Here is a 26,191-nt window from a genome sequence, read left to right on the forward strand (position 1 = left end):
CAAGTCATGAAAAGATTAAACAGCAGTTGCTTCTGCACAGAGGACCAAAAAGGCTCGCTTTAGAGCCAGGCCGAAATCCAGGCGTGGGGAACCTTTGGCCCTCCAGAAGTTGATGAACTACAGCCCCCTTTATCCCTAGCCGTGGGCTGTGCTGGCAGGGGCTGATGGGAGTTGTAGTTAAGCCACATCTAGTGGGCCAAAGTTCTCCACACCTGGCCTAATGGATAAGGGGGAGCGTGCATATGGGCTCTTTCAAATGCATGTCATACACACCTGCATCTAGGAAGTGGGCCTAGTCAGGAGTGCTCAGAAGCCACATCCCATATGCTCAGTGCCCACACGAAAACTAGATAGTGCTAAAAGAGAAAAGCATGAAAGGCATGAAGTCAAGTCTTCATAAGAAAATAGAACAAAAGTGCTCCCATTTATACTCCTATTTATTTTCAGGGGAGGTTTACGAGCACACCAAAGAGGAAACTGGACAAAAGCTTTACTCTCTTAAACAAGAGCCAAAAAGAAACTCCTGACTCCTGGTGGCTAACCTATACAAGATATTCACATATATTTCACTCCCTTTTGTTTAAAGCAGGAGAGGCTAACATGTGGCTCTTGTGTTGTTGCTGGATTGCAATCAACCCCGATGATTGGCCATACTTACTAGGGCTGAGGAGACTTGGTAGTTCAACAACATCTAAAGGGCCACAGGTTCCACACACCTGGTTTAAAGAAGCTGTTGATTGTTGGCATCTGTCCATCTCGGGAGACAATGGAGAAGTGTGAAGTCAAACTGTTGGAAGGTTGCAGCACCTTATGTGGTTGTGGAGACGAATATGGGAGAGACATGTTTTGTTTCAGCTAAATAAATGGGTAGTGCTGAAGCATCTGACAACTATTAGCAACTCTCAAGTAATGCTAGAATGATTGTATTATCTTGACTACTGTTGGGAATGGCCCTCATGCTTGAATTTACTTTAATTATCCAAATCTTCAGTGAATTATCACCTCCAATATTTAAGGCAGTATGCCTCTGAATGCCAGGTGCTAGGAATCACAAGGGGGTGGAGTGCTGTATATATTAAAGAGTGAGTCTTAAGTGTCGTGGCAAACCACAGTAGCTGTGCAGGTGCTGTCCCAGCCACCTCACCTGAATGCTTTGTGCTGAGGAAGTACCCAATTGGCCTTTCTAGAGTGGGGGAGACCCAGCACCATGGAAAAGGAAGTAAGTGGTGGAAAGGAGGATTGTAGATGGGTGATACAGGCAGTACAGTTTCTTGCACTGTCCCAGTCCTTGTTATAGTCTTAATTTAGCAGTCTCCCTACTCACAACTGACCATTTTTTTCTTAGTTTCTTCATGCCACATGTACAGGAGGCAAACAGATGAAACAACACAGGTTTCAAGTTGCTTTCTCATAGTGACAATGACAAAACATTCTTCAAAGCTTCGTTTTATTTCAAAACAAAATTCAAACGCTACATGGAAAGAAAGCAGCAGTGTGACTGTAGGCCATGTTTTCAACAACCTTTAGAATTTGAATTTCTCCTCACTGCCGTTGTTGCCATTAATTATAGGTGACTTAACTTGAGTCCATCCGTGACAAAGCCAAAACTGAGCAAACTCTGTAATACAAAATTTTTAAAAAATCTAGTGAAGTATCAAACCAAAATCCCAAGCCTACTGGTGCTGATTTAAAGTTTGACAATTGCCATCTTCAGTCAGAATATGAAATATGCACACACACACGATAATGTTTGTAATTAACTCAGATCAGGCACTCTGTGTTTTTGTGGGGAGCAGGGTTTTTTGAAGTATTCTTTTGGCTGGAAGAGGAATATATAAATATATTCAGTTCGCCAACTGGCAAACACCACTTCTCAACACAGAAAATATGTATTTTTCACACTGATTATTACTATATTATTATTAATGTAGTGCCATCTGTGTACATAGTGCTTTAAAGATTTTAAATGGTTGCTGCCCAAAAAATTCAACAAAGGAAATGGGGAAAGTGGAGAAAATGGATGCAATTTTTAGGCTCTGTAACAAGCTGAGATATAGTGGGATTGTGCAAAGGCTTTATAGAAAAGTGCAAAAGGAAAAGGAAGGGGCGATGTCTTTTTAGGGAGCAGGAAATCTTCTGATAGGTGAGAGTAGTGAAAGTGGAGGAGTAAAGGTCATGACCAGGGATGTGTCAAGATATAAGGATGGAGAGCTAAGAGGAATTGGCTTTGGAGTGCTTTCAAGTTAACAAGGAACTTGTGCTGTATTCATTAGTAGACAGGAAACCAGTGTTGATCTAAGGCAGGGGTAGGCAACCCAAGGCCTGGGGGCCGGATGCAGCCCAATTGCCTTCTCAATCCAGCCCACAGACGGTCCGGGAATCATCGTGTTTTCACATGAGTAGAATGTGTCCTTTTATTTAAAATGCATCTCTGGGTAATTTGTGGAGCATAGGAATTCGTTCATTTTTCCCCCCTTCAAAATATAGTCTGGCCCACCACATGGCCTGAGAGATGGTGGACCAGCCCACGGCTGAAAAAGGTTGCTGACCACTGATCTAAGGAGAGGCATCTTATGATTAGGACAGTGAGAATGGTGAATTATTTTGGCACTCAGAAAGCTGAATAGATGCAAAGGGACCAAGTTAAGACAATGGGAAACCAGTGAGGAAGGGATTGGGAAAGTGTAAGAAATGACCGGGACATGGACCAGAGTTTAACAGATAGAGGTAACAGATAGAAAGGGCTATATTTTTGCAATTGATACAGGCAGAAATGACACAATTATGCTATGGATTAAAATATGAGGAACATAGGATTTAAAAAATGAGTCAAAAATAAACCTAAGGCTACATGCCTTCCCAACTGGGTGGTCAGATGCCAGAAATTTTTCACCCAGACTGTGGAATATTATCTGAAGAGGAGATAAACATCTTAAGCATGACTTTGCAAAAATGTTCTATTACTGCCAATAATACCTCCATATTAAAATATTAAGATTGATTTGTTTATGTGCAGTACGCACACGCAGCACTTGTACACTCAATATCCAAAGGAGAAAGGGACATGGGATCTTGCTCTCGAGGTCATATGATCTCGAGCCTTGCACTTTTCCCTTTCATAATTTGTTGTAATGTGTAGGGCTGCTATCAGATGGAATCCAACATCTGAGAAAAAAATTAATAGCATCAATATTTAAAGCTTCTCAAATCTGCCTTATTTAAGTAAAGCAAATAGTTCCTTTTACTATTTGCCACTCTGATATATCGTATCCCAATCTAAACATTTGCTCTCAGCAGCTGAGATAATAATATAGCAGGAGCTATATCACCATCCTATGGAGCCCAGTCTATGGATATTCATTTACAGAAAAGATAGATGCCTATAGTTAACCAGAAAATCGAAACACAGGTTGGAAATAGATCTTCTCATGCATATGTATGTGTATAAATAAATTCCATGTTGTACCTTTCTGCACATTATGCTGATATTTAATTTTTAGACAAAAGTTCAGAACACGCCACCATCGTTGCTCGGATTATTTGACAAAGTAAGGTTCTTCTTCCAAGTGCATTTATGGATTAGCTTCGGGAGATGCTTTTCTGTCTTGATCATCTTTATTTGAACCTTCTTGGGCAGTTTCACCAGCTACAAAGAAAGCGACATAAGCAGCCTGAAATTGAATCTTACATGGATTTATCTATACCTGTTGATCAGTGTCTTCCAAGAGGAACCAGGAAGTGTGGCTGGTTCCCAGCTCCCACCATCAACCTGTTGCTGTATGCAATCCTGTCTGGCTACATACTGCTGTATTATTTCCCTTTCTATCTCTACAACAGATATCCTCATCCAACTTTCCAGGCCAACTCTAGGTCCCTTTATTTTATTTTTACCCAAAGATAAATGACTTCAAAGCCTCTGAGGTTGGGATTAGTTTGAGAGTCAAGTACTCCACAGAGTGAAACACACCAATCATCATAACACAGGGGTAAGGAGCTTTCTGCTCCACTGGACCAAATCTCCCCCATAGCCCAAGTTTGACAGGTGGGTGTGCTGACCCACCTGTCAATCATCCGATGGATTGTGGGTTAAAGTTGGCCCACAAGGGGGGGGGATACAAGCAGAGACTTCAATCCTGCTTTTTTCAGGGGTCTACAACAGCAGCAGCAGAGTCAGCTAATTAATATTGATAACAACTGTTAGTGATATTATAATGACACTAAAAATATTTAAAACCTGGGAGAATACAGAGGTCTCACCCGGCACTAAAAATACATTAATGTGGGCACCAGGCAGGTATTTAGGGGAATTCTGCAACTGGGGTGGGGTGGGGGCACTGCCATGAAGGCCTTCTGCCTTGTGCCAATCTTCTGCAGTTCAGAATGAGGAGACACCTACAGCAGGGCCCTGTCAGCCAGACACCTCTGAGAAGCCCACAAGCAGGGCACAGGATAATACTATTTACTGCTACTGTTCCCCAGCAAATGACATTCAGAGGCATGATTTGTCCCTATGAATCCATCTGTACTTTTAAGAGTCATCCAGGTTGGTGGCTATCACCACATTTTGTGGCAATTAATTCTATAGCTTGATTATGCACTAGAAGAACAGCACTGTTTTGACATTGCAGTCTCCGGGATCAGTGCAGATATTGCTACTAACTGTGGGGATGCAACAGAAAAATAGCACCCTTGTGCAAGATTGTGCAAGAGGAAGCATCTGCTGACTTGTTCCCCTCACTCGCCTGGGTCACTGACAAGCTGCCTAACCACAAAGCTTACGCGGCTGTCATGCTGTCTGGAGTTATGTTCTGGTAGAGAATAGTTATTCTAAGAAATGCAAACCCTAGCTGTTTTCCACCCGAGTGCTACACGTGTATATGCAACATGATGTAATGTGCGCAAGGCTAATAAACATGCAAGGCTGCTGGGAGAGAGAGCTCACTCCTTGCTTAAACCTTCACCCATGACTCTTCGTCATTTTTCCTCCGCACCTGGTGGGCTGGTTCCCCGACAACTAACACCTTTCAACAGATCATTTATTGGCTGCCTGAAAATAAATTGGCATCAAGGAGGTGAGAATCGATGACATTTTCCAAGATCAGAAGAACAAAAAGACCTTTCCACTTTATACTCTATATCAGATAGTAGCTAAAAGGAACAACAACTCATTGAGCTTCAATCAGATCTGTAGATGCAAAAATGTAGTAACATCTGAGCACAACATTCCAAAAGTACGCAGAAAATATTTTGCAACTGGTAATAATTTGGGAATTGTGTGAACTCTTCTTCCCTCCTCCTCTCCTTCTATTAAGCAAAAGATTATACTCACCGGGTATGGAGCTGTCTTCTTTTGATATGATAGTTTTCTGCTTCTTCTAAAATAGAATTAAAGGGTTTTTTTATATTAAAAAAAGCGAGTCTTTAAAAAAGCGAGTCTTCTATTTCTTTCTGCCACAAGAAAACATAAAAATTTCTTTTTTCTACAGGGTGACAGCCCATCAAGATAGAGCTGTTCCTGACAGAATGAACAAGCAGTGCATGTTCCTTCACTGCTTATGTTGTTTCGTCCAATGGCTGTGGAGCAATTATCATGATGTAAGTTATTAACATAATCCGCATGGCAAGGTAGCTGGAGAACTAACATTCATACCTCCACAGATGTCTTCCACAGTAAATAGATCTCCTTTGATGTTGCCCAATCAAGGGGAACTACATAATCATCTGGTAATAAAGTGTCTACGAAACAAGATTTTGCACAAAGTGGTTATTTGACCTACATACTGCAAATAACAAAGAGTAACTATAACCCGAGAAGCATGCTAGTAATTTTAGTTGTTACTAGTGTCACAACCTGAGCATGCAAAATACAGATATCCCATAGCTGACTCACACATGCACTGATATCTTGACTTCTTGTGCCGTTAAAATATTTGGGAACTAGCAACAAAGAGTATGCACAAATTCCGATAAAAATAATTATTGTATTGGGAGATCCAAGAAATCAGTATGTGGGGCTAGATCAACTACTGTTCATGCACCCATGCAGTTATCACTTGATGTTGCCGTAAATAATTTGAACCTACAAGGCTACATAGATAACAAAAAGTGTTGGGAGTGTCTGTATAGATGTAAACACACTGTACTGGCCAATAAAAAAAGGTCGGTGTGGCAGTATAGAGAATGAAGTAGTGTATAAAACAGAATTTATGTGGGCAAAAAATCCACTTTTTTCATTGCCCATATGGAGCAGCTTCATACTGATGCAGACTCCTGGTCCATCCTGCCCAATTTTTTTCAGTTAGCATCAGTTTTCCATGAGGCAGAGGTCCTTCCCAGCATCTACTGCTAGAGACAGATTTTGGGTAAGGGGTGCCAGGGCATTACAACCGGGACATCCTGCAGACAATGCCTCAGCTCATTCCTTCTTTATAATAACACATACTTAACATATTGCACAACCACAAGATGTGGCCATGGCTGGTGGTTTAGATGGCTTTAAAAAATCTTAAGACAAATTTATGAAGGATAGATTTGTCAATGATAGGTAGTGCTTAATTTTCTTCTGTGGGTATGTGCATGTAGACTTGTTACATGTTCCGAAGCAAGCTGGGAAGAAAATGCTGAAAACAGTAGCTGGGCATTGAATTTGTTGTGTCAAGCAGTAGTGAATGCTTTAGAATCTACAAAGAGACTGGGAATATTTGAACCTCCATACTGTGTTGAGACTGAAAGATGGACTTTGTAAGCAGAATTAAGGGGACCAAGAGTATGCAGAAAGTGAAGGGCCCAGGTAATCTGTAACCACATTCATCTATGAAAACAAGTAGGCAGAGCAGGCCTGCTAAAATAAATCAGCACTTATCTTGATTTTAGGCATGATTGAGGCTATAGAAGAACACAATATGGAACAGCAGTGTAATTTTCCCCACTGCAGTATTTCCCTCTACAATTACAAATGTTGCTCTTGTAACGCAAGCCTAATTAAGGAAATTGGGGAAAGTCACTAAACGTGTATATAAGACTTGTAAAGGAATAATGTAACGCTTGAAAAGGCCAAGTTTGTGGGCTCAGTTAATGTTCCAGAAACCGCTGAAGGCTATGTCATTGCTGAAGGTAAGCAAGTGTGGACTGAAATGCCCATGGATAGGAGACCACACATAAGGCTGAAGTATAAATAATATGAATGCCAAGCTGGCAATGGTTAAACCAAAGATTAAGAACACTTACTGGAGGGTTAAAATCAATATTTTGTGAATGTATAGTGATTTTTTTATTTTCATTCTAAAATAGCCAGAGGAATTTTAAATTTATTGGATGTTAAACACTAACCATTACCCAAGAGCATTTAGTCTCTATTAGGAAAAGTTAAGTCCAAAGCAATACAGTGGTACCTCGGGTTACGTACGCTACAGGTTACATATGCTTAAGGTTACAGACCCCGCTAACCCATAAATAGTACCTCAGGTTAAGAACTTTGCTTCAGGAGGAGAACAGAAATCATGCTCCGGTGGCAGCGGGAGGCCCCCTTAGCTAAAGTGGTGCTTCAGGTTAAGAACGGACCTCCGGAACGAATTAAGTACTTAACCTGAGGTACCACTGTAATGCTTTGGACTTAACTATACACACACACACACACACACACACACACACACACACAGCAGTGGCTGGCTCACTAAGCAACTTTGCTAAGCAATAAGTACCTAACATGCCAAATTGTATTACTTGTTTTTTGTTTTTTTTTCCAAAAAAATTTGTAGTTACCCAGTGGAATTCCTGGAGAACCAAAATGTTCTACTAGTTGAAGTGCAAATCCTAGGGATAAAGGAAGCCCCAGAACACTGGCTTTCGTTTTCAAAGGGTATTGTTCATATTTGATTGGGGAATACTCTGGCTGCTCAGTTTCATTAACTTCTTGTATCTTTTCAGAGTTTTCAGCAGAAGAGTCTGTTTCTTGAACTGAACACAAAATATCTGGCTGAGTAGTTGAAACATCTGAAGATATGTTCTCCCTCTTTGTGTTAGCATCCACAGCTTGATCAAAAGCAACAACTTGCTGTTCACTAGGTAAGGAAGCTCTACAAGACACATAAGTACATAACTGAATTGGAGGAGCGACTACTTTTGTTGAAAAGTCCATAGATTTCTGTGCAAATTGTTTGGAATATTTACATAAGAGAGGTTCTACATCAAGATGAGGAGACAATTCTATTACTAAATCATAACTAGAAGGTACTGGACAATTATAGCAGCCAAGGCTTTGCTTGTTCTTTTCTCTAGCCTCTTCATTTGAAGTCTCTTCTTGTTCCACCAGTACAACAATATCCTTTAGTACTTGCTCGTCCTTTCTAACTGGAATCTGTCTGGGTACACCAAAGCTAGGGGCCAACTTGTAGATCCTTTTACATCTTCCATTTTTCCTTGGTGTAGCTAAAAGGCTTACATTGTTTGGATCACTGGTTTTAGTTCCAGGTTCTGTCATGAATTCACCTGTCCCAGTGCATGACATTCTATGGGTGTTCTCTGTTAGCTGGGGTGTTTGAGCACCATCTGTTATACTGTTATTTCCATGTAACACTTCTCCTTTCACTAATTCTTTATTAGGTTGATATTCAATCAATTCTCCTGTCATTCCTGAAAATACTTGATTGGGCCTCCTCTCCCTCTTTGGCCTTTGCTCATACATGATCTTAGATGTACCATCAGGCCAAGTCAAACAGGAATCACTTTTGTCCAAGATGGTTTGGGGGTGTTTGTCAGCCAAGTCAATAGAAAAGAAAGCCCAGGTATTTCCCTCATTCTTTTTTGATAGCCCAGGAAGATGAGGAGTGCCTAATTTTTCCTCATCGCTGAGCAGTTTCCTTTCTGGGCCAGATTCAAGTGTGACTTCCGTAGATGCAGCTTTGTCTTTGTCTTCTCTATTTGTCAGTATTTTTGTACTATTTTCAGCAACGTGGTCCAGCTTCAGAGAACTGTGCTTTTCACACTCCAAGTCGTTGCTCTTGCCTTCTACAAAGTTTACATTTTTAATTTCATTTGGCAAATGATCACTGAATGATTGTTCAGTTCTGTTTTCATTAGGAGCAGATGGCAAATGCATTAGACGTAGACTACAGTCTCTTGCAAAAGCTTTCCTTTTTAATGAATTGTCCAACACTGGATCTACCATATCAGAAACAATGACACTTCCTTCTTGCAAGTCACTATGAGTTAGACTGTTATCATTGGCAGAGTCACTCTCAACACATTCTTTTAGCTCATTCTGGTGCCCAATCACATATTCTGATTTTCCATTGTCTTCTGAATCTTCCAGGCCACTCTGTGATGACTCTTCATCACTTGGAGTGAAATGTCCACCTGACGTTTTCCCCATAGCTTTCATGGTAGCACCCTTCATTCTTCTGTTCCTCTTTTGCTTCCTCCTCTGTTTCTTCTTGTGCAACCTGTGCTTCTTCTTTACAACCGACTCCCTAAACAGAATAAGAACTAAATATGAACAAATTATTAAGAATAATCTTAATAAAAGCATAAGTTACAAAGTTCCTAGTTAAAATGAAAACCCCAAAACATGATGCATTTGAGTTGAAGAAAAAACGAGGTTGTCCAGAATAAATGTATTTAGGGTACGTTTAGGATATAGCATTTCCTTAGTAGAGGTTAATACTGCAGCCTGATTTTTGCTTTTGGTTCAGTGAAATGAGGGAAATTAAGGCTGAGTCTGCATATGCAGCATAATGAGGTGCTAGAAAAGACTGTACCACCGGATTACAGGTGGATATAATTTTTGAATGTAGAAAAATACCATTAGGAACATCAGTTCTAAAACAACCCTTTTTCTCTGGTTGTACTTTTCCAGTTCTCTGCCACCAGTTATGTTGCATGAGTTGACCTAGGCATGTCATTTTTGTATGATTGCAAGTGCCCAAACATTCTTATTGAGCAGCTAGATGCAAGTGTATCTTTCCAAACAAAATAGTAATAAACTCTTTTTTAAAAGCAGGGCATGATCAGTCAACAAGGGCATGATCCAGTCAAGGTTAAATACTCTTAAGCCCCACTAATTCAATTAGAATGACTTAGACCTGGACTGTAGGTTTTCAAAACATATTCTGGTGCTTAAGCCACTGTTTCACGGATGTGAAAATAAGAGGAATTACGGTATTTGAAAGTAGTGCTTGGCAAATGTAAGATTGTGTTGGTAAACCATCAAAATTGTAGTAAGCCTATTCTGACTATGTACTGAATTCAGCATTCACGGGTAGCATTGTTACTTAGTATGGCTGCATAAAAACAGAGATGCAGTTGGGGGAAGAGTGGCAAGCTGTTGGCTTGCTATCTATTCCTAGTGTGCATTTGAAAAAATGTCTGAAAGACAAAGCTTGAAAGTGTGTAAAGGAAATATTAAATCTCTTGGATCTGGTGCCATCAGTACACTAATGACACCAATATTCCTTTCTTTCCAGTTGAGTCCAAGAAGGCGATAGAGTTTTGAACCAGGGCCATATCACTGAAGGACTTAATATGGGCCAATAAAATGAGACTCATCCCAGAGATTCTCCTGATCGCTAAGAACAGGGAACAAGATTGTTGCCTATATTGGATGGAACTACATTCCTCCCCACAAATTAGGCTCATGGTTTAGGAATAATCCTTGATCTAATCTTAAACAGAATCTTAAGCCTTTCAAAATCTTAAGCTGCTACACAAACCACACCCGTTCTTAGAGGAGCTCAGGTTTTGGTTGCACATGCCTTAGTTAATTATTTGGACTACTGACAGCACACTCTTCATAGTGATTGCTCTTGAGAAGCATTTGGAAAGTACAGCTGGTACAAATACTACTACAAAAGTTCTAGCTGGGGCTAGTTTTCTAAAGCATACAACTGCTTTGCCACCGCCGCCCCCAGCTGTACTCACCACTGATCCACTTCCAGGCTGAGTTCAAGATACTGGTTATCATCTTTGAAGCCCTAAATTGTTTGGGACTAAGATTTCAAGAGGACTGCCATGTAAACCTTATTGCTATCTAAGATCAACCAAGTAGGCATTTTACATGTCCCACCTTTCCCCAAGTATGATTGGCAGAAACACAAAGGGGGCAATCTACTTGGTTAATTTAACATGACCTCCTTAAGTTATATTTATGCCGGAAGGACTTTAATTTATCTGATTAGCATTATTTGGTATTTCATCTCTTTAATAATAATAATAATAATAATAATAATAATAATAATTTATTATTTATACCCTGCCCATCTGGCTGAGTTTCCCCAGCCACTCTGGGTGGCTACTTGGTTTTGCCTACTTGGTTTTATTTTGACATTTTAATGTCTTGCTTTGACCGATTTCTATTGTTAGCTGCATTAGCCACGTTTTTGATGTTACCGGGCAAAGCAATTCTGTGGGAGCTGGGGGAGAATCTTTGGTGGAAGGGCTACAAATACAAAGCCCTCCTATTCACATACTGGCCCAGAAGTAAGATGGGGGAGGGGAGGGGGTAGTGACTGTAAGGAAAATAAGCATACAAGCTCCACCCACCCACCCCCACCCCCTGCTTTGTCATGGGAACAGGGGAGCTTTGCGTCCTCATCTAAAGCGACTCTCAATCTGCCTCCCATGGCTGCCAGAGTACCAACAGCCCCTTCCACAGCTGCAACAAAGAGGCCTCTGGGAGCAGACATCCTTGTCAACGGAGAGGGAGGTCAACAATGTCCTGCTGCCCCAGAGACACAGACCATAGGGCTGCATCCTAAATGGATCAAAATCAAATGGAAAATATGTATTCTTTCTCATGGTAGAATTTTTTAAAACCCTACTACTTCCTTACCAAGCAGTTAGTTCACCACCAACCACTTTTATACCCACAGCCCACCCTCTTCACACATTGTGAGTATTGGAAGATATTGTGCAGAGCAGATTCATTTTCATTCACTAGATCAGGTACTTGATTCTCTCTCATTACCATTACACTTTCAAGAAGCCCATCTTGGAAATGTTAGTTCTCCTCCCAAAACACTAATTCTTTGTTAACACAAGTTATTTCTTGCTCCCCCCCCCCCCATTTATGGCAGCAACATGCAGGAACTATGAACACAAGGTTTCTCTATGTTTATGACTAGGAACAATGTAGCTCCTTGCCTGCTATAAGGAGGAAATGCAGGCTGATTGTTGATAAATCATGCCAACTTTTGGCAGGACAATCCACCCACACTTACATGATGTAACTGCATCACGCTGGTGAATGGGTGGAGCTACATCTACACATCCCACTCACCAATGGGGGAAGACACCTTGCCAGTTACTAAAAGTGAGATATTTTTACAATCCCTGTTGTAGATACAGTGGTTCCTCTGGTTGCGAATGGGATCCGTTCCGGAGGCCCGTTCGCAACATGAAAAGAGCACAACCTGCAGTGGCGCATCTGCACACACGCAAGTTGCGATTCGTCACTTCTGCACATGCGCGTGACATCATTTTGCGCTTCTGCGCATGCGCAAGTGGCAAAACCCAGAAGTAACCCTTTCCGGTACTTCTGGGTCTCCGCGGGACGTAACCTGAAAGAACGTAACATGAAGCAGACGTAACATGAGGTATGACTGTACTCAAAATACTGACACAGCAATCAAGTGACAAAATGAACATTGTTAAATATATATATATATTTAACGTATTAAAGTTACCAGACTGGATATTCATAACAACCTCTACTACTGGAAAACATTCAAAATGCAACATCTGCAAACAAATTAAGCATCAAAATATCATTCAATTTTTTAGATTTAATAAAATTTATATTAAAAAGTATTTACATGCACATTTCACAAATACACATTAAAAAGCAGAACACACGCAAGTCACTGAACAAAAACAACATTAAATATTTTAAAGACTTTATTCCTGACGAGTCTGACTTATACAGCAAGCTTTTGATCCTCTCCTGCCCTTTTATCTTTTAAAAAAAAATGAAACAGAAAGCTGTGCTAGCAAAAACCTTGAATAATCAAACCGAACAAAGGTAATTTGTTGCTGTTTACACACCTATACAGCAAATCTTATCAGATACAAAGGCTATTAAGAAATAATTAGAAAAGATAAAAGGCTTAGCACACTTGACTCTTATAACTAAGGTTCAATAAATTACCTTTAACTGAACATCCTACCTACCTCATAGAGTTCCTACATATGCATATCCATGTAACCTCATTTGCAACCCTACTCAGGTTTTAAGTGTGTGGGGCAAATAAGGGTAGATCCAGAGATATACCCTCTTCACTTGCAGGTAATTGCTTGCTACACAAAGCCAAAAATTAAAACTCAAATAAAACGATCTACCAGATGACGTAACAGGTTCATTTACCACACACATCAACTCTGGTCAGGCTATGTGAGAATGAGCCTTTCAATCAGTCTCTTGCCATGGCTGTGAATATCCACATCTGATGCCTGCAGAAATTTTCAGTGTGGTAGGAGCGACAAAGAATACATTCTGTGCCAACATCCCTAGATCATGGCTACTATCTTGCTTCTACTTTTCCAGATTTAGTAACTGAGTACTTTGTTAAACAGTACAAGTTAGCGTTTGAATAATTTCAACTTTTAAAAAGTACTGTTTTAAGATATTTCTGCAAAGCATAAACCAGTATCTAAAACCCTTGTGTATGTGACACAGAACCTCCGCTTAAGCAAAAGAAAAGAAAATCCCATTAAGGATGAAACACTCCATAGGCTCCCTGAAAATCTCTGGTGGCAGTTTTTTAGAGGGTTTGCTTCAAGGCAGGATCTTAAAAACTGGTAGACAGGTGGAGCAAGTCTGGTTTTCATCCACAGAAATAATCTCTTTGTTAACTAACCTTTAAAGCTTTAGGAACTATGTAAGTTTCCCCTCGCAGTAGCAAAAGTATGTTGGTTATATCTGATCACCATTCCAGGGCTGACACACACACTTACTATGATATTTTTGCAAACTTGGTGCAATGTAGCAGAAACTACATGAGTAAGCCCCATGCAAATGAGCAGGGCTCTGAACACAAGAGCAAAATGATAGAAAACATACAACCAATCTATTCTATGGCGTCTTCAGCCTCTTTCCCCAAAGTTGACTTGTTTTGCAACTCTTGTTGCGTTCTTCAAATGAGGCACGTGTAATATGCATGTACTTTATTGGTTATGTTGGTCATTCTTGTGCTCTTCTGCAGCAGCCATGCATTTCCAATGGAGCTTCCATAGTAGTTCACGATATACTAAGTTGCTGGTCTTCCATATATATGGTTACTAAATCACAGTATTTACCAAAGTGCCAATTATCAGTATATCCTTAAATATATCCTGCCTTTTTAAGGACTGTTTGACCACAATGCAGTAGCACGAATGTTGAATCTCCATGTTAAAGAGCAATAAAAGAGGGAGAGAAATGTACTTGAGGCAAACTGTAGGAACATTTTTAACTTGAACATCCTGGGTACCAATTATTTACACACTCAGCCCACAGCTTATAATCCTAGCTATTTAAATGAGGCTATTTTTGTATTAGTGATTCAGTGGCTTCTACAGAAATGTGGTAAAAAGCATTATATTGTTTAATTGTGTAAGCTAGCTTAATGCAAAAGTTGCAAATGTGATTGACATATTTTAAAATCCTTTCCTAGCTAATGCCAAGAAGTTGAGATTTCTACAGTGACTGGTGCAGCCATCAGATTTTCATTTACATACATATGAGCAATTAGCATTTTCCTTCACAGAAGCCTAAAGTTTATCTTGCTCCACAAAGGTCTCATATTAACAGCCCCTTATTAGTAAAACTCAAAACCAGGTTTCATAATTGTCTTTGACAATTAAGTGATCTGCATATAGTAGCAGTAATTTGCAGTCTCTCTGCTCACCTGGGATGAGCAATATTTGTCTCTAAATAAGCAGGTGAGTAGCAAACTATCTCTGCCTCCCCAACAACTACTGCCCTTTAAAGCCATGAAAAGCATATGTGCAACTAACAGATAACTACACTGTGCTTTCTCAGATGGAAACAATGCAGAGCTGAAATAGTTGCCAAAGCAGGCACTTTTGAGTAGCAATACTGAAATAAGATGGCAATGGCCTCCTAAGAATACATATTTATAAAGCAGATATAAGCCATTTTTATTTTGTTTAGAGATTTATAGATACCAACAAGTTTGACAAAAGCATGTCTCCAGAGCAAACACAAAAATGTTCTGAATGTAAAGTCAAGATTTTTCAACTGTGTGTCATGCAAACATATTTCTTTATCAAGAGATGGAAAGTGCGTCTTTTATGTTAATTTATTTTCCATGTAGAACAGGACAAATAAGGTTGCTTTAAGACAAAGTCACTACCTGATATTCCCAAGAGTTACCTCTCAACCCACAACAGGAGAGCCCTAATGGACCACACTGGTATTTTAATATTTTCATTCAACTTAAGCCATAAAGCTAGACTCAAGACACTAATTGTATTACACTGACAATGGATTGCTGAAACAATAGTACAAGAGAGCACAGCAATTGGGTGACAAGAAAAGAGGCAAACATTCAGTAAATTTTCACTACATGGTAAAAGACCAAAATTAGAACAATAATTAAGCCTCATGCCAGCTCAGCCTCAAACTTCTGATGAATTGGCTACTGCCTATATCATAGTTCATGTAATGTGGTTTTAAGTAACTGGTTCCAATGTCCACATATATGTATACAGTTCCAGCTTTTTCAATGTATTTCATTTATTGCTTCTTTCATGACAAAGCCGCATAACCAAACAAAAAAAGCAAACTTTCACATACCACAATAGTGTGAACTTAGAAAAAGACAATGTAATATTCAAATTAAAATCTCAAGAACTGAACTTATCAGGATTCCATTTAAACTGTATGCTGATGTTTTGAAGTCACAGGTTTTAACTGCAGGGCAGGGTCTAGACTACTACTGTCATAACTGACTGACTGAACAACAAACAACCTCAAAGAATAAATGGCAATGGAAAAGTGAGCTTCAGCTTGATGTCAACATGTGATTAATAAACTTAACTGAAATAACTGGTATAAAGTTGTTAGAACTGGACTGCGATTGAAAGCAGTAAAAAAAAGGTTCAAATGCAACACCTATATATATACACTGAGTTACTCTTCTGGTTACCTGCATTTATTAAAAATTCATTATATTCTATTCAGAATTCTTAAAGAAACTGCTCAGCAGTTTACAATGCAAAAACTCTTGTGTCAAAATCCAATGATAAACCACCTGGTGTATCCACATTGTCACAGGGCTTAATCAAAACCAAGATTAGTACAAATATATATTTTAAAAATATTTAACATTCAATTTTAATATTAAACATGTATTTACATTATTTATAAACATTCCCCAAGGGATAATTATCTGCATTAAGATTATTTAACCCTCAAAAGAAAGTAGCAGAATAGTTTGGAAACAATCCGACACTAGGAGTTAAGCTGGCTTTAAAATTTCAATTTATTAACGCTGTTTTATTATAGCTTGCTTTCTGAAAAGAGAATTAGCCTTAGCAAGTATACCCTGAGTTATTGGCTATTTGATACACTGAAAGTATTCCAAGAGTCTGAAGAGGCTCCCCACCTCTGTCTTCTTTGTGGAGGTGGCCACTGTGAAGTTTTGTGAAAAGGCAGGACCGAATTCATGACAATGGGTATTGATATTTGATATTCGTATCTTTCCAGCATTTGAACAATCTTCTCACGGTTGACCCCATGTTCATTCCTCCTACAGAAACAAGAAATGAAGTTCAAGTCTGATCAATTTATAGAATCTCTCAGAATGCTTTCAAATTGTCTTTATTCAAGAAACTTGTCCAGGGTCAAGCAGGTTCCTATATGTTTTTGCTCAGGGGCAGAAAGACAGCTGGCAAACAGCAATTTTTGGCAGAAAGGATTAGGCTGCTGCTGCTCTCCTTTGCTATTCCTTTTTGCAAAGTTGCAGTTTCCCAGTGGTCATTTTTCACTAAAGAGCAAAACCAAAACCTACCACCACCAGCCCTGTCACTTAAATGAGCATCATCATGATCCTAAGGAAATTATATGCATGTTCAACAATCTAGTTTCTTGAAGATCTGAAATTAAGTTTGAATGAGAAAACACTAAAAAAAGTCTGACAATATTTTAATCTAGGTTATATTTTTAGGTGGTGCACCCAATAACTCCATTTACTGCTTTCTTGAAATAATTATAAATACTGGCTTAGATCCAGTGGAGTGATGGAATATGCAGAAGGCACTTCTGTTCACAAAAGGGCAAGTCCCCAATTTTCAATCAATTGCAGCCCGCCATTCACAGCATTCACCCATGTCATATCCCACACCCTTCAGGAGTGACTTTTCAGGGGCTGTGAAAAAGTGGGAGGCAGGAAAGCTTTGTTCTGCAAGCAGAACAGTTTGTCAGATCCAAATAAAATGCACTTCCATTATGCTTTCAGCCGCAGCCTTATTAAAAATAAAATAAAATTGAAAGCTTTGTAAGCTTCATCAGACTACCGTATTTTTCGCCCTATAGGACGCACTTTGTCCCCTCCAAAAATGAAGGGGAAATGTGTGTGCGTCCTATGGGGCGAATGCAGGCTTTCGCTGAAGCCTGGAGAGCGAGAGGGGTCGGTGTGCACCGACCCCTCTCCCTCTCCAGGCTTCAGGAAGCTATCCGCAAGCCGTGGGAGCCCGCAGGAGTTCCCCCGGGCTCCCCCCGCTTGCGCAGCACTGCCTCTTATCCCGAAGCTACCCGAAGCGACTGCTGAGCGCGCCGGGGCTTCGGGATAAGAGGCAGCGCTGCGCAAGCCGGGGGAGCCCTCCCACGGCTTGCGCAGCGCTGCCTCTCATCCCGACGCCCCGGCGCGCTGAGCAGTCGCGCCGGGGCTTCGGGTAGCTCTGCGCAAGCCGCGGGAGAGCTCCCCCGGCTTGCGCAGCGCTGCCTCTCATCCCGACGCCCCGGCGCGCTGAGCAGTCGCGCCGGGGCTTCGGGTAGCTCTGCGCAAGCTGCGGGAGAGCTCCCCCGGCTTGCGCAGTGCTGCCTCTTATCCCGACGCCCCGGCGCGCTGAGCAGTCGCACCGGGGCTTCGGGTAGCTCTGCGCAAGCCATGGGAGAGCTCCCCCGGCTTGCGCAGAGCTGCCTCTCATCCCGAAGCCCCGGCGCACTCAGCAGTTGTGCCGGGGCTTCGGGTAGCTCTGTGCAAGCCGCGGGAGGGCTCCCATGGCTTGCGGAGAGCAGCCTGTTCTGGGGGCTGGGGTCGGGGGAAGCTCAGAGCCTCGCACCTTGGGGGGGAAATAAAATTTTTTTTCTTTATTTCCCCCCAAAAAAACTAGGTGTGCCTTATGGGCCGGTGCGCCCTATGGGGCAAAAAATACGGTATTATTACCATTCATTTCTACAAAGCTTTATGAATAGAAAAGGGGAGGGTGAAACTGAAAGGTGTGCAGAACACAATCCTCAGTGAGACAAGCGCATACAATGGTTGTCAAAAGGACAGTTAGTGGCAGGGTTAATGCTGAAGAAGTAGGGAGAAGCCTTACAAGTTGATTTATGCCATTGTTCGAAAGCTGACTCACTGGTTACATAACCAAAATAATAAACTTTAAAGCTTTCGTGTATTTTTAAATAAAACCAAAACATAGACCTCACTTTTCTAATTCTTCTGGGTCAAACTTCCACCATGTGTCTGGTTCATGGAATTCTATTCGGTAGCCCTTTTCTAGAGCCTAAACAAAGATAAAGAACTATGGTTATAAAAGGAATAGTGACAGAGTAGTAACTTCCAAAATAAAGTATAAGAAACTAGCTTTTCTGATAAAGGCTGCTATTTTATACAAATATCAGGGCGTAAGTCCATTTAAATATGTGGAATTTACTTCTGACTAAGATGCATAGGATTGGGCTGCAAGTTCAGCAGACTGAAAAACAGTATTTTGCCAAAAAAAAAAGGCTTAGGATTTACAGAAACATACATAAATTATAATAAGCTGAAGATAATACAAAATGTAGATTATGTCAAAAATAAAATCAGACTGATTAATTCATTTAGTTTTCTCACTGAGAAGGAAGTGAGTTTCCATAAGAAATATGCTGCTTTATTTACCGCTTCTACATAAGGTTTCATTTCCCAGGCTTGTGTATTAGTGTTGTCTATTATAATTGGGGATCTTCCTTGATCCATTGCTTGTCTTGCTGCAATAAAATCATAATAAATTATACAAACAGCAATTATAAATATCACTTGCTTCAATTAACAAGGTTAGAAAAAGAAAGTCTATAAAATTGCCAACGATACAACAAACTCCTCTTCAGTGGATCTCATTAGAATCAACTTCAGGTCAGAGGCAAAGTTTTCCTATATAATACCAATAGCTGCCTTATCTGTTCTTTCCCACCAAGGTTCACAATTGACCAAAACTGATTACAGTGGTGCCCCTCAAGACGAATGCCTCGCAAGACGGAAAACTCGCTAGACGAAAGAGTTTTCCGTTTTGGAGGTGCTTCGCAAAACGAATCTCCTATGGGCTTGCTTCGCAAGACGAAAATGTCTTGCGAGTTCCTGTGGTTTTTTTTCCCTTTCCCCCCCTTTTTCTAAGCCGCTAAGCCGCTAATCTGCTTATCCGATAAGCTGATAAGCCGCTAAAAGCCACTAATAGCGCTAATAGCGCTAATCCGCTAATCCGTCAATGGGCTTGCTTCGCAAGACGAAAAAACCGCTAGACGAAGAGACTCACAGAACGGATTCTTTTCGTCTTGCGAGGCACCACTGTAGTTCATTAGTCAAGTAATTCTAAATAAAGAGACTTCTGTGAGAAATTGACAAAGTGGCCTTTGCAAGTCAAAATGGTTGCATCTACAAAGAGAAGACAAGCCAGCTCCTGTACACAAGAATAGTGTGACAGTGATACTGTTGTGTTTGGGGCGGAGTAGAGCTCATGTGCATTTCATAACTGCATAAAAAGAATTTCAGAAAATGTAACTTTTCCTACTACTGTAGGAACATAAGAAAACCTGCTTAAACTTTTACATGCCCCAGAACTATCAAGGGCGGAGGAGCTCTTTCCTTTATTGCGTCTGACAACCACAGGCTCATTTGTCCAGTCTTGGGAAAAGAGATGTATCCATTCTGTATATTGGAATAGGCTACCAACTGCACATGTTGGTGGATCTTCTACCACAAACTCTTGTATCAATAAATCCATACTTCTAAGTATATCATTAACAAAATTATACATGATTAATATATTCACACCTCTCTTCTGGTTCCAGTCATGAGCAGCACCTAGTTGACCAACATTATATGACCAACATCCATTGTTCTGCCGAAAGTATTCATCAGTGCTGAATATTATGCCATCACGACTCTGACCAAGCAGAATACTGTTAAAGGAAAAGGCAACACTATTACAAGATAGCCAAATCTTGTTTTTGGAAAGCAAAACATATTACACTTTATTCATTTATTTTGGAGGTACTTTTGGTTTCCATTGCAAAGCCAACTATTTATAAACCTCATATTTATCTCACTACATTTCACACCTTCCCTGAAGCCCAGAGCACAAAACTTCTCTAGTGAAAACTTCTACATCAGCTCACTTGCTAAAACTGGCCATAGAATATTGGCAAAAAATATTCCTGGCTTCCTTCATTTTCCTTTCAGTCCACAAAGACTGTAGAAAAAATATCCCAGAGGATACAAGATGTGAATTTCTACTCCTGATGGACCAACTGTGGGGTCATCCAGACTTGCTTCGTAGAACATAAAACACTGAAGGGTCAGCCAATCTGCACAAGTTAGAACCTCATTACCTAGAATGCTCCATGACTAGGAGCAGTTTTAAATTCAGCCACAAGAAACTCTCAATAGATCATCTCCCAACCATAGTCCACAAAAGCCATAGTAAATGCCTGGCATTAAGGTGCCACAAAATTATTTTGTTGTACCTAGTTTCTACTTTTAATGTTTTGTTTTTAAACTTAAAATGCATGGAAACAAACAAGTACTCTTTATAGCCCTACATGCATTAATCCTTACACCAAACTACCATTATTGCTATCATACGTGGGGAAAACTCTGGATAAGAACTTTCAGACCAAATCAACCATAGCTGAGCTGAAATTCAAAGTCAGGACTCCTAAGATCCTAACCCCTATCTTGTGATCCTCAATAGAAAGTAAGAGGAGACATTCAAATATTTTTGTTTTTTAAAAAAAATATCAGCACCATTCAAAATCAGCTTCAATCACTGGGAGTTTTCAGGATTAAATAAAAATAATAATGGATGGTATTCAGTGCACTCGTTCTGCAAGGATTTATGCTTAAGCAATGGAATTTTCCCACCCTCCTATATCCATATCTTCCCCAAATTGGTTCCAGAGAGTTTGGGGAACCGTTACAACAAGTTTAGGGCATGTGAATGGGGAGGAGCAAGGAAGAATGTTGAATTGTTCAAGCAGAAATCATTGCACTGACAGAACATTCACATAGCACAACTTTAGAGACAACCCATTATTTATCATTGTCATAACTGTTATAATAATATCAAAGGATGGGTTATTGGCTTGTTTTGTTCTTGCTTTTATTATGTATTTTGTGTTTTAATCTTGTATTTTTATGCTGTGAACCACCCCTCAGATGTACAGACGAAGGGCAGCTTACAAATTTAATAAATAATAACAACAACAATGATCACCCTTCAACTGAAGTTCTCAAGGCAGTACAGTATACAAAAAATACAATAAAATACAAACTAAAAGGAACAATATGCAATCATGGAATTATTCAACTCAAAACTTCAGTTACAAAATAGAAACAATATTATGCTTTAAACTTTTAAACAATGGTCAACAAATGTGTTACTGAAAAAGCAAAATTTATTACTAACACATATGCCATTTAACGATTACTCTCTCACCAGTGAAAGGTCTTGGGTGATTTGAATTGCTCTCAAAAAATAAAAATGTTTTAATGGAACAAGAGTCTACAACATAAAATATTCAGCTTTCTTTCTTTCTATATAGACAAATAGGTTGATATTGTTTTAATGTTGTATTTATATATATATTAATTATTTTTTTTGGTGGGTGAAATGACCATGATGTTTGAAACATCAACAAACAATAAATCAAACGAAACAGATTTCTTTCTTTAAATTAAGTTGTCATTCTCTTACCGAGATAATGTTGTCTTCCCTGAGCCTGGAAGACCTCTTAAAATCAGAAGCAGCTTTTGTGACTCATATAACTTGCCCTCTGGAAACTGCTGAGAAACGTTGCTTGATCCTTCATCTGGATAAGTTTTAATTTCTTTCCAACATGGTCGAGTTTCACAGAAACCATTATCCATGTGTCCATCAGGCATGTTATATCCATTTCTGGTGGGCTGTATATTATGATTACTAAAATGATAGGCATTATTTTCATCAGATGTTGCACTACTCATGTTAATATGGCTATATTTGAATGGTCCCACATTTGGGGGATGGAAAGTATCTGAACGAAGTGATGAGGAATTAGGTTCCTGAAAATTAAAACGAGGAGTGAATTGAGGTGGTGGTGGGCCATAAGGTATTATAAAAGGATGCGTGTTTTGCCAACTAGGCCTTAACTGAGACACAGAATCATTCCAGAATCTAGAACTATCCTGTTTGTTACATAATTGTCTCATTTCCCATACATCTCTTTCATTGTTACAACACCGTCTGTTGTCACTCCTGTGACCCGATGGGTCATTGTATGGATACTGTTCACTGCCTATTCTACGATCACTTGGTGCATTATTATAAAAACACTGATCACCACCAGGTGATGTTCTACAGGACCATTCTTGAGAATTTACACAAGCCATTGGATTCCATGTATTATATTCCCCAAGTGAATTTGTTTCTCTCCCCTGTAAGTGACCATCAAAACGATTTTCATCACTTTCACTTTCAAGCTGATCAATTTCATTATAGAATTGGGACAATTCATCTTCTATTTTTGGCACATCACCAGGGAGAGCCTGTTTAGGCACGATTTCTCTCTTTTTCCTTTGATCACGTATGCAATCAGCTTTACTTTTATAAATGGGTCCAATAAAGGCTTTGCTTGTGCTATATAATTCTTTCTCTTCATTCTTATGCTCTTTGATGAAGTCATTGTCTTCTCTGTTTTTACGTATATTGGTATTGGAAGGAGGAGAAAAACTTTTGTTTCTTGTAATCTCAGTATTGTTTACTGACTTTGAAGGCTCTGATGACACTGGTATTTTACCCGTGAATGCCTTTACTGCTGCAGTTTCTTTTTCATTTTGTGCCTCTTCATCAGAAATGGACAAAGGAATAAACCCACTATGGGTTTTTTTAACATGTATTTCTTCATGAAGTCTTTGCAAGCCATCATAGGATTTACCATAAGGCTCTTCTGTTGATTTCATCCTTTTAGAACAGGGCTCTGTTGCTGATGCATCTTGACTTTCAAGGTATCTTGGCTTACACTCATCATGAAGCATCTTAAAATAATAAAACAATATGTTTACAGCATGTTATCAGTTACTCTTCTCCAGTATCCACCTACACCTGACTCATTTGCTAATTAAGGCTGCAATCCTACGCACGCTTAGATGGTGCTAATCCCCATTAGGAACATAGGAAGCTGCCTTGCCCTCAGCCAGACCATTGACCCATCTAGCACAGTAGGGGCTACACCAGCAGTAACCAATATGGTGTCCTCTAGATGTTGTTGTACTACAACACCCATGAGCCCCGTTCAGCACAACCAAAGGTCAGGGACAATGGGAGTTATCTCAAAAAAACATAGGGAAAACATCATGTTGCCTACCCCGTTAACATTTATTTGCAGCAGTAATCCAAGTTTTTGTCACGCTGGCCACGTGACCCGGAAGTGTCTGCGGACAGCGCTGGCTCCCGGCCTATAGAGTGAGATGAGCGCACAACCCTAGAGTCTGGCAAGACTGGCCCGAACGGGCAGGGGTACCTTTACCTTTACCTAATCCAAGTTTTTAAGCATGGGATATTCACAGCCCTACATGAGAATGTCAGAGAATGAACCTAGGGTTTTCGGCACACATAGCAGATGTTCTATTACCAAACTGTGGCCGTCCTATGAAACAGAATGGAACTTGTTTATATAGGATTGTTCTGTAAAGCTCCATTTTTGCGCATTTCTTCCCTGAGAAAGAGAATGGGACATAAGTGAAGGGCTGCATTTTAAAATCAGTCAGAAATCATGGGGAAGGGCCTGCAACCAGTGCCAGATTTACGTATAAACTAAACAAGCTATAGCTTAGGGCCCCACTCTCTTGGGGATCCCAAAAAAAATAAAGAAAACCTACATACAGCAACAGTGTTTTGTGTTGTGTAGGCAAATGGCTTTAGAGATCCTATGAGATCCATAAATTACCATATGGCATATATTCAACACAAAAAACAGCGACAATTTGTTGTTGACAAAGGACAGCTGGACATATAAAGGGCCCCATTACCTCCAGTAGTTTAGGGCCTCAACAAACCTAAATCCAGCCCCGCCTGCTACCCTAGTAAGCACATCCGTTTAGCTGCAGGTTACTAAATAAAATAATGTTGTGCTTGTGCGTTAGTAACATACAATCGGAGTATGTTAAATTTCATATTTATAATCACCAAACGAACAGGCCAGTAAAATATGCTAATCTAAAGCCAGCCCCTTGCTTATCTGAGAACATAATTCCCAACAGGCATCTTATAATTTTTATTATTTTTCAGTCTCCCTGTGGGTTAATAATGAGACACTGTGTCACCGTGCTATTTTAATCGTGCCCTTTTCTGTGGGACGCCCACCAGGCGCAGGTTATGGGATGTCACTCGTTTCACGCAGCATGTCCGCGTGTTTACTAGCCAACCCTCACCGAGCCCGGGGTCTGGCCTTCCGTCTTCTTCCCGTGTCACGCATCCCCTCCCCACCCGCCCGGCTGGGAACAACCTGCCCCGACCCCGCCACCCCGGCGCCAGAGAGGGAGCGGGAAGCGCAGGACAAGAGTCCCAAGGGATCCTTTCGAGGGACCCCAGGCGCATCCCCGCTCACGCGGACCCGACCCCCGACCCGCGCTTTTGACTCTTATCCTCTCCAAAGCCGCTTTTTTAGGTAGCAACACCAACCTCAAACGGACGACGCGGCTCGCTTTTCCAGCGGGCTCCCTGAGGTCAGACGGGCACCGCCATGCTCGCGGGGCTGAGGTAAAACATACCCCCGGAAAAGGCTCCAACCTCCGCCTTCCAAAATGGCGGCCGAACGCCGCACCGCGCATGCGCGAGTGGCGACTGCTCTCGCGTGTGGGGGCGGAGGGAGGCGGTTGTAGTTCTCGAGGCCGGCGGCGAAAACCACAGCGCCCCGAATCCTTAGCGGGCTCACGTGACGCTGCGGAGATGAGGAACGTGGAACTCTGGAGAGGGAGGAGAATAATTTAAATCCACAGAGAGAGCGCAGAGGGACAGGCTTTTTGCGGGAAGGAAAGACACGGGGCCAATTTCAATGGGGGAGAGCGGTGTCTGGGAATATGGGAAGCAAAGAGAGTTTCTTTCTCTATCCTGAAGTCCTTTACTGTATTGAGCTTTGGTGCTGATATGGTGGTGGCTGTCAACTATGGATAGTGCTACCCGCGGTACATCTTTGTTGTTGTTGTTTAGTCGTTTAGTCGTGTCCGACTCTTCATGACCCCATGGACCAGAGCACGCCAGGCACTCCTGTCTTCCACTGCCTCCCGCAGTTTGGTCAAACTCATGCTGGTAGCTTCGAGAACACTATCCAACCATCTCATCCTCTGTCGTCCCCTTGTCCTTGTGCCCTCCATCTTTCCCAACATCAGGGTCTTTTCCAGGGAGTCTTCTCTTCTCATGAGGTGGCCAAAGTATTGGAGCCTCAGCTTCAGGATCTGTCCTTCCAGTGAGCACTAAGGGCTGATTTCCTTCAGAATGGAGAGGTTTGATCTCCTTGCAGTCCATGGGGCTCTCAAGAGTCTCCTCCAGCACCAGAATTGAAAAGCATCAATTCTTCAGCGATCAGCCTTCTTTATGGTCCAGCTCTCACTTACATACATCACTACTGGGAAAAACATAGCTTTTACTATACGGACCTTTGTTGGCAAGGTGATGTCTCTGCTTTTTAAGATGCTGTCTAGGTTTGTCATTGCTTTTCTCCCAAGAAGCAGGCGTCTTTTAA

At 40.8% G+C, this 26,191-nt stretch overlaps 1 protein-coding gene and 1 long non-coding RNA gene across 2 annotated transcripts; one reads left to right on the forward strand and one right to left on the reverse strand.

Moving 5' to 3' along the window:
- Positions 1–1,430: 1,430 nt before the first annotated feature.
- LOC308476471 (uncharacterized protein) lies at positions 1,431–25,291 on the reverse strand. Its single transcript, XM_081004071.1, has 11 exons — positions 25,132–25,291; positions 22,168–23,486; positions 20,247–20,374; positions 19,098–19,186; positions 18,644–18,720; positions 16,599–16,742; positions 7,762–9,467; positions 5,651–5,736; positions 5,330–5,375; positions 3,467–3,646; positions 1,431–1,618 (listed from the first exon to the last, which is right to left on the reverse strand). The coding sequence occupies exons 2-10, from the start codon at positions 23,484–23,486 to the stop codon at positions 3,573–3,575; spliced, it is 3,669 nt and encodes a 1,222-aa protein (XP_080860197.1). The 5' UTR covers positions 25,132–25,291; the 3' UTR covers positions 1,431–1,618; positions 3,467–3,572.
- On the forward strand, positions 3,653–8,064 carry LOC308476555. Its single transcript, XR_013985951.1, has 3 exons — positions 3,653–3,986; positions 5,487–5,595; positions 7,927–8,064. It is a non-coding gene; the product is annotated as an uncharacterized lncRNA (long non-coding RNA).
- Positions 25,292–26,191: the final 900 nt, after the last annotated feature.

The sequence above is a fragment of the Podarcis pityusensis genome, assembly GCF_964106645.2.
Source record: "Podarcis pityusensis genome assembly, chromosome: 4".
Classification (NCBI taxonomy): domain Eukaryota; kingdom Metazoa; phylum Chordata; class Lepidosauria; order Squamata; family Lacertidae; genus Podarcis; species Podarcis pityusensis.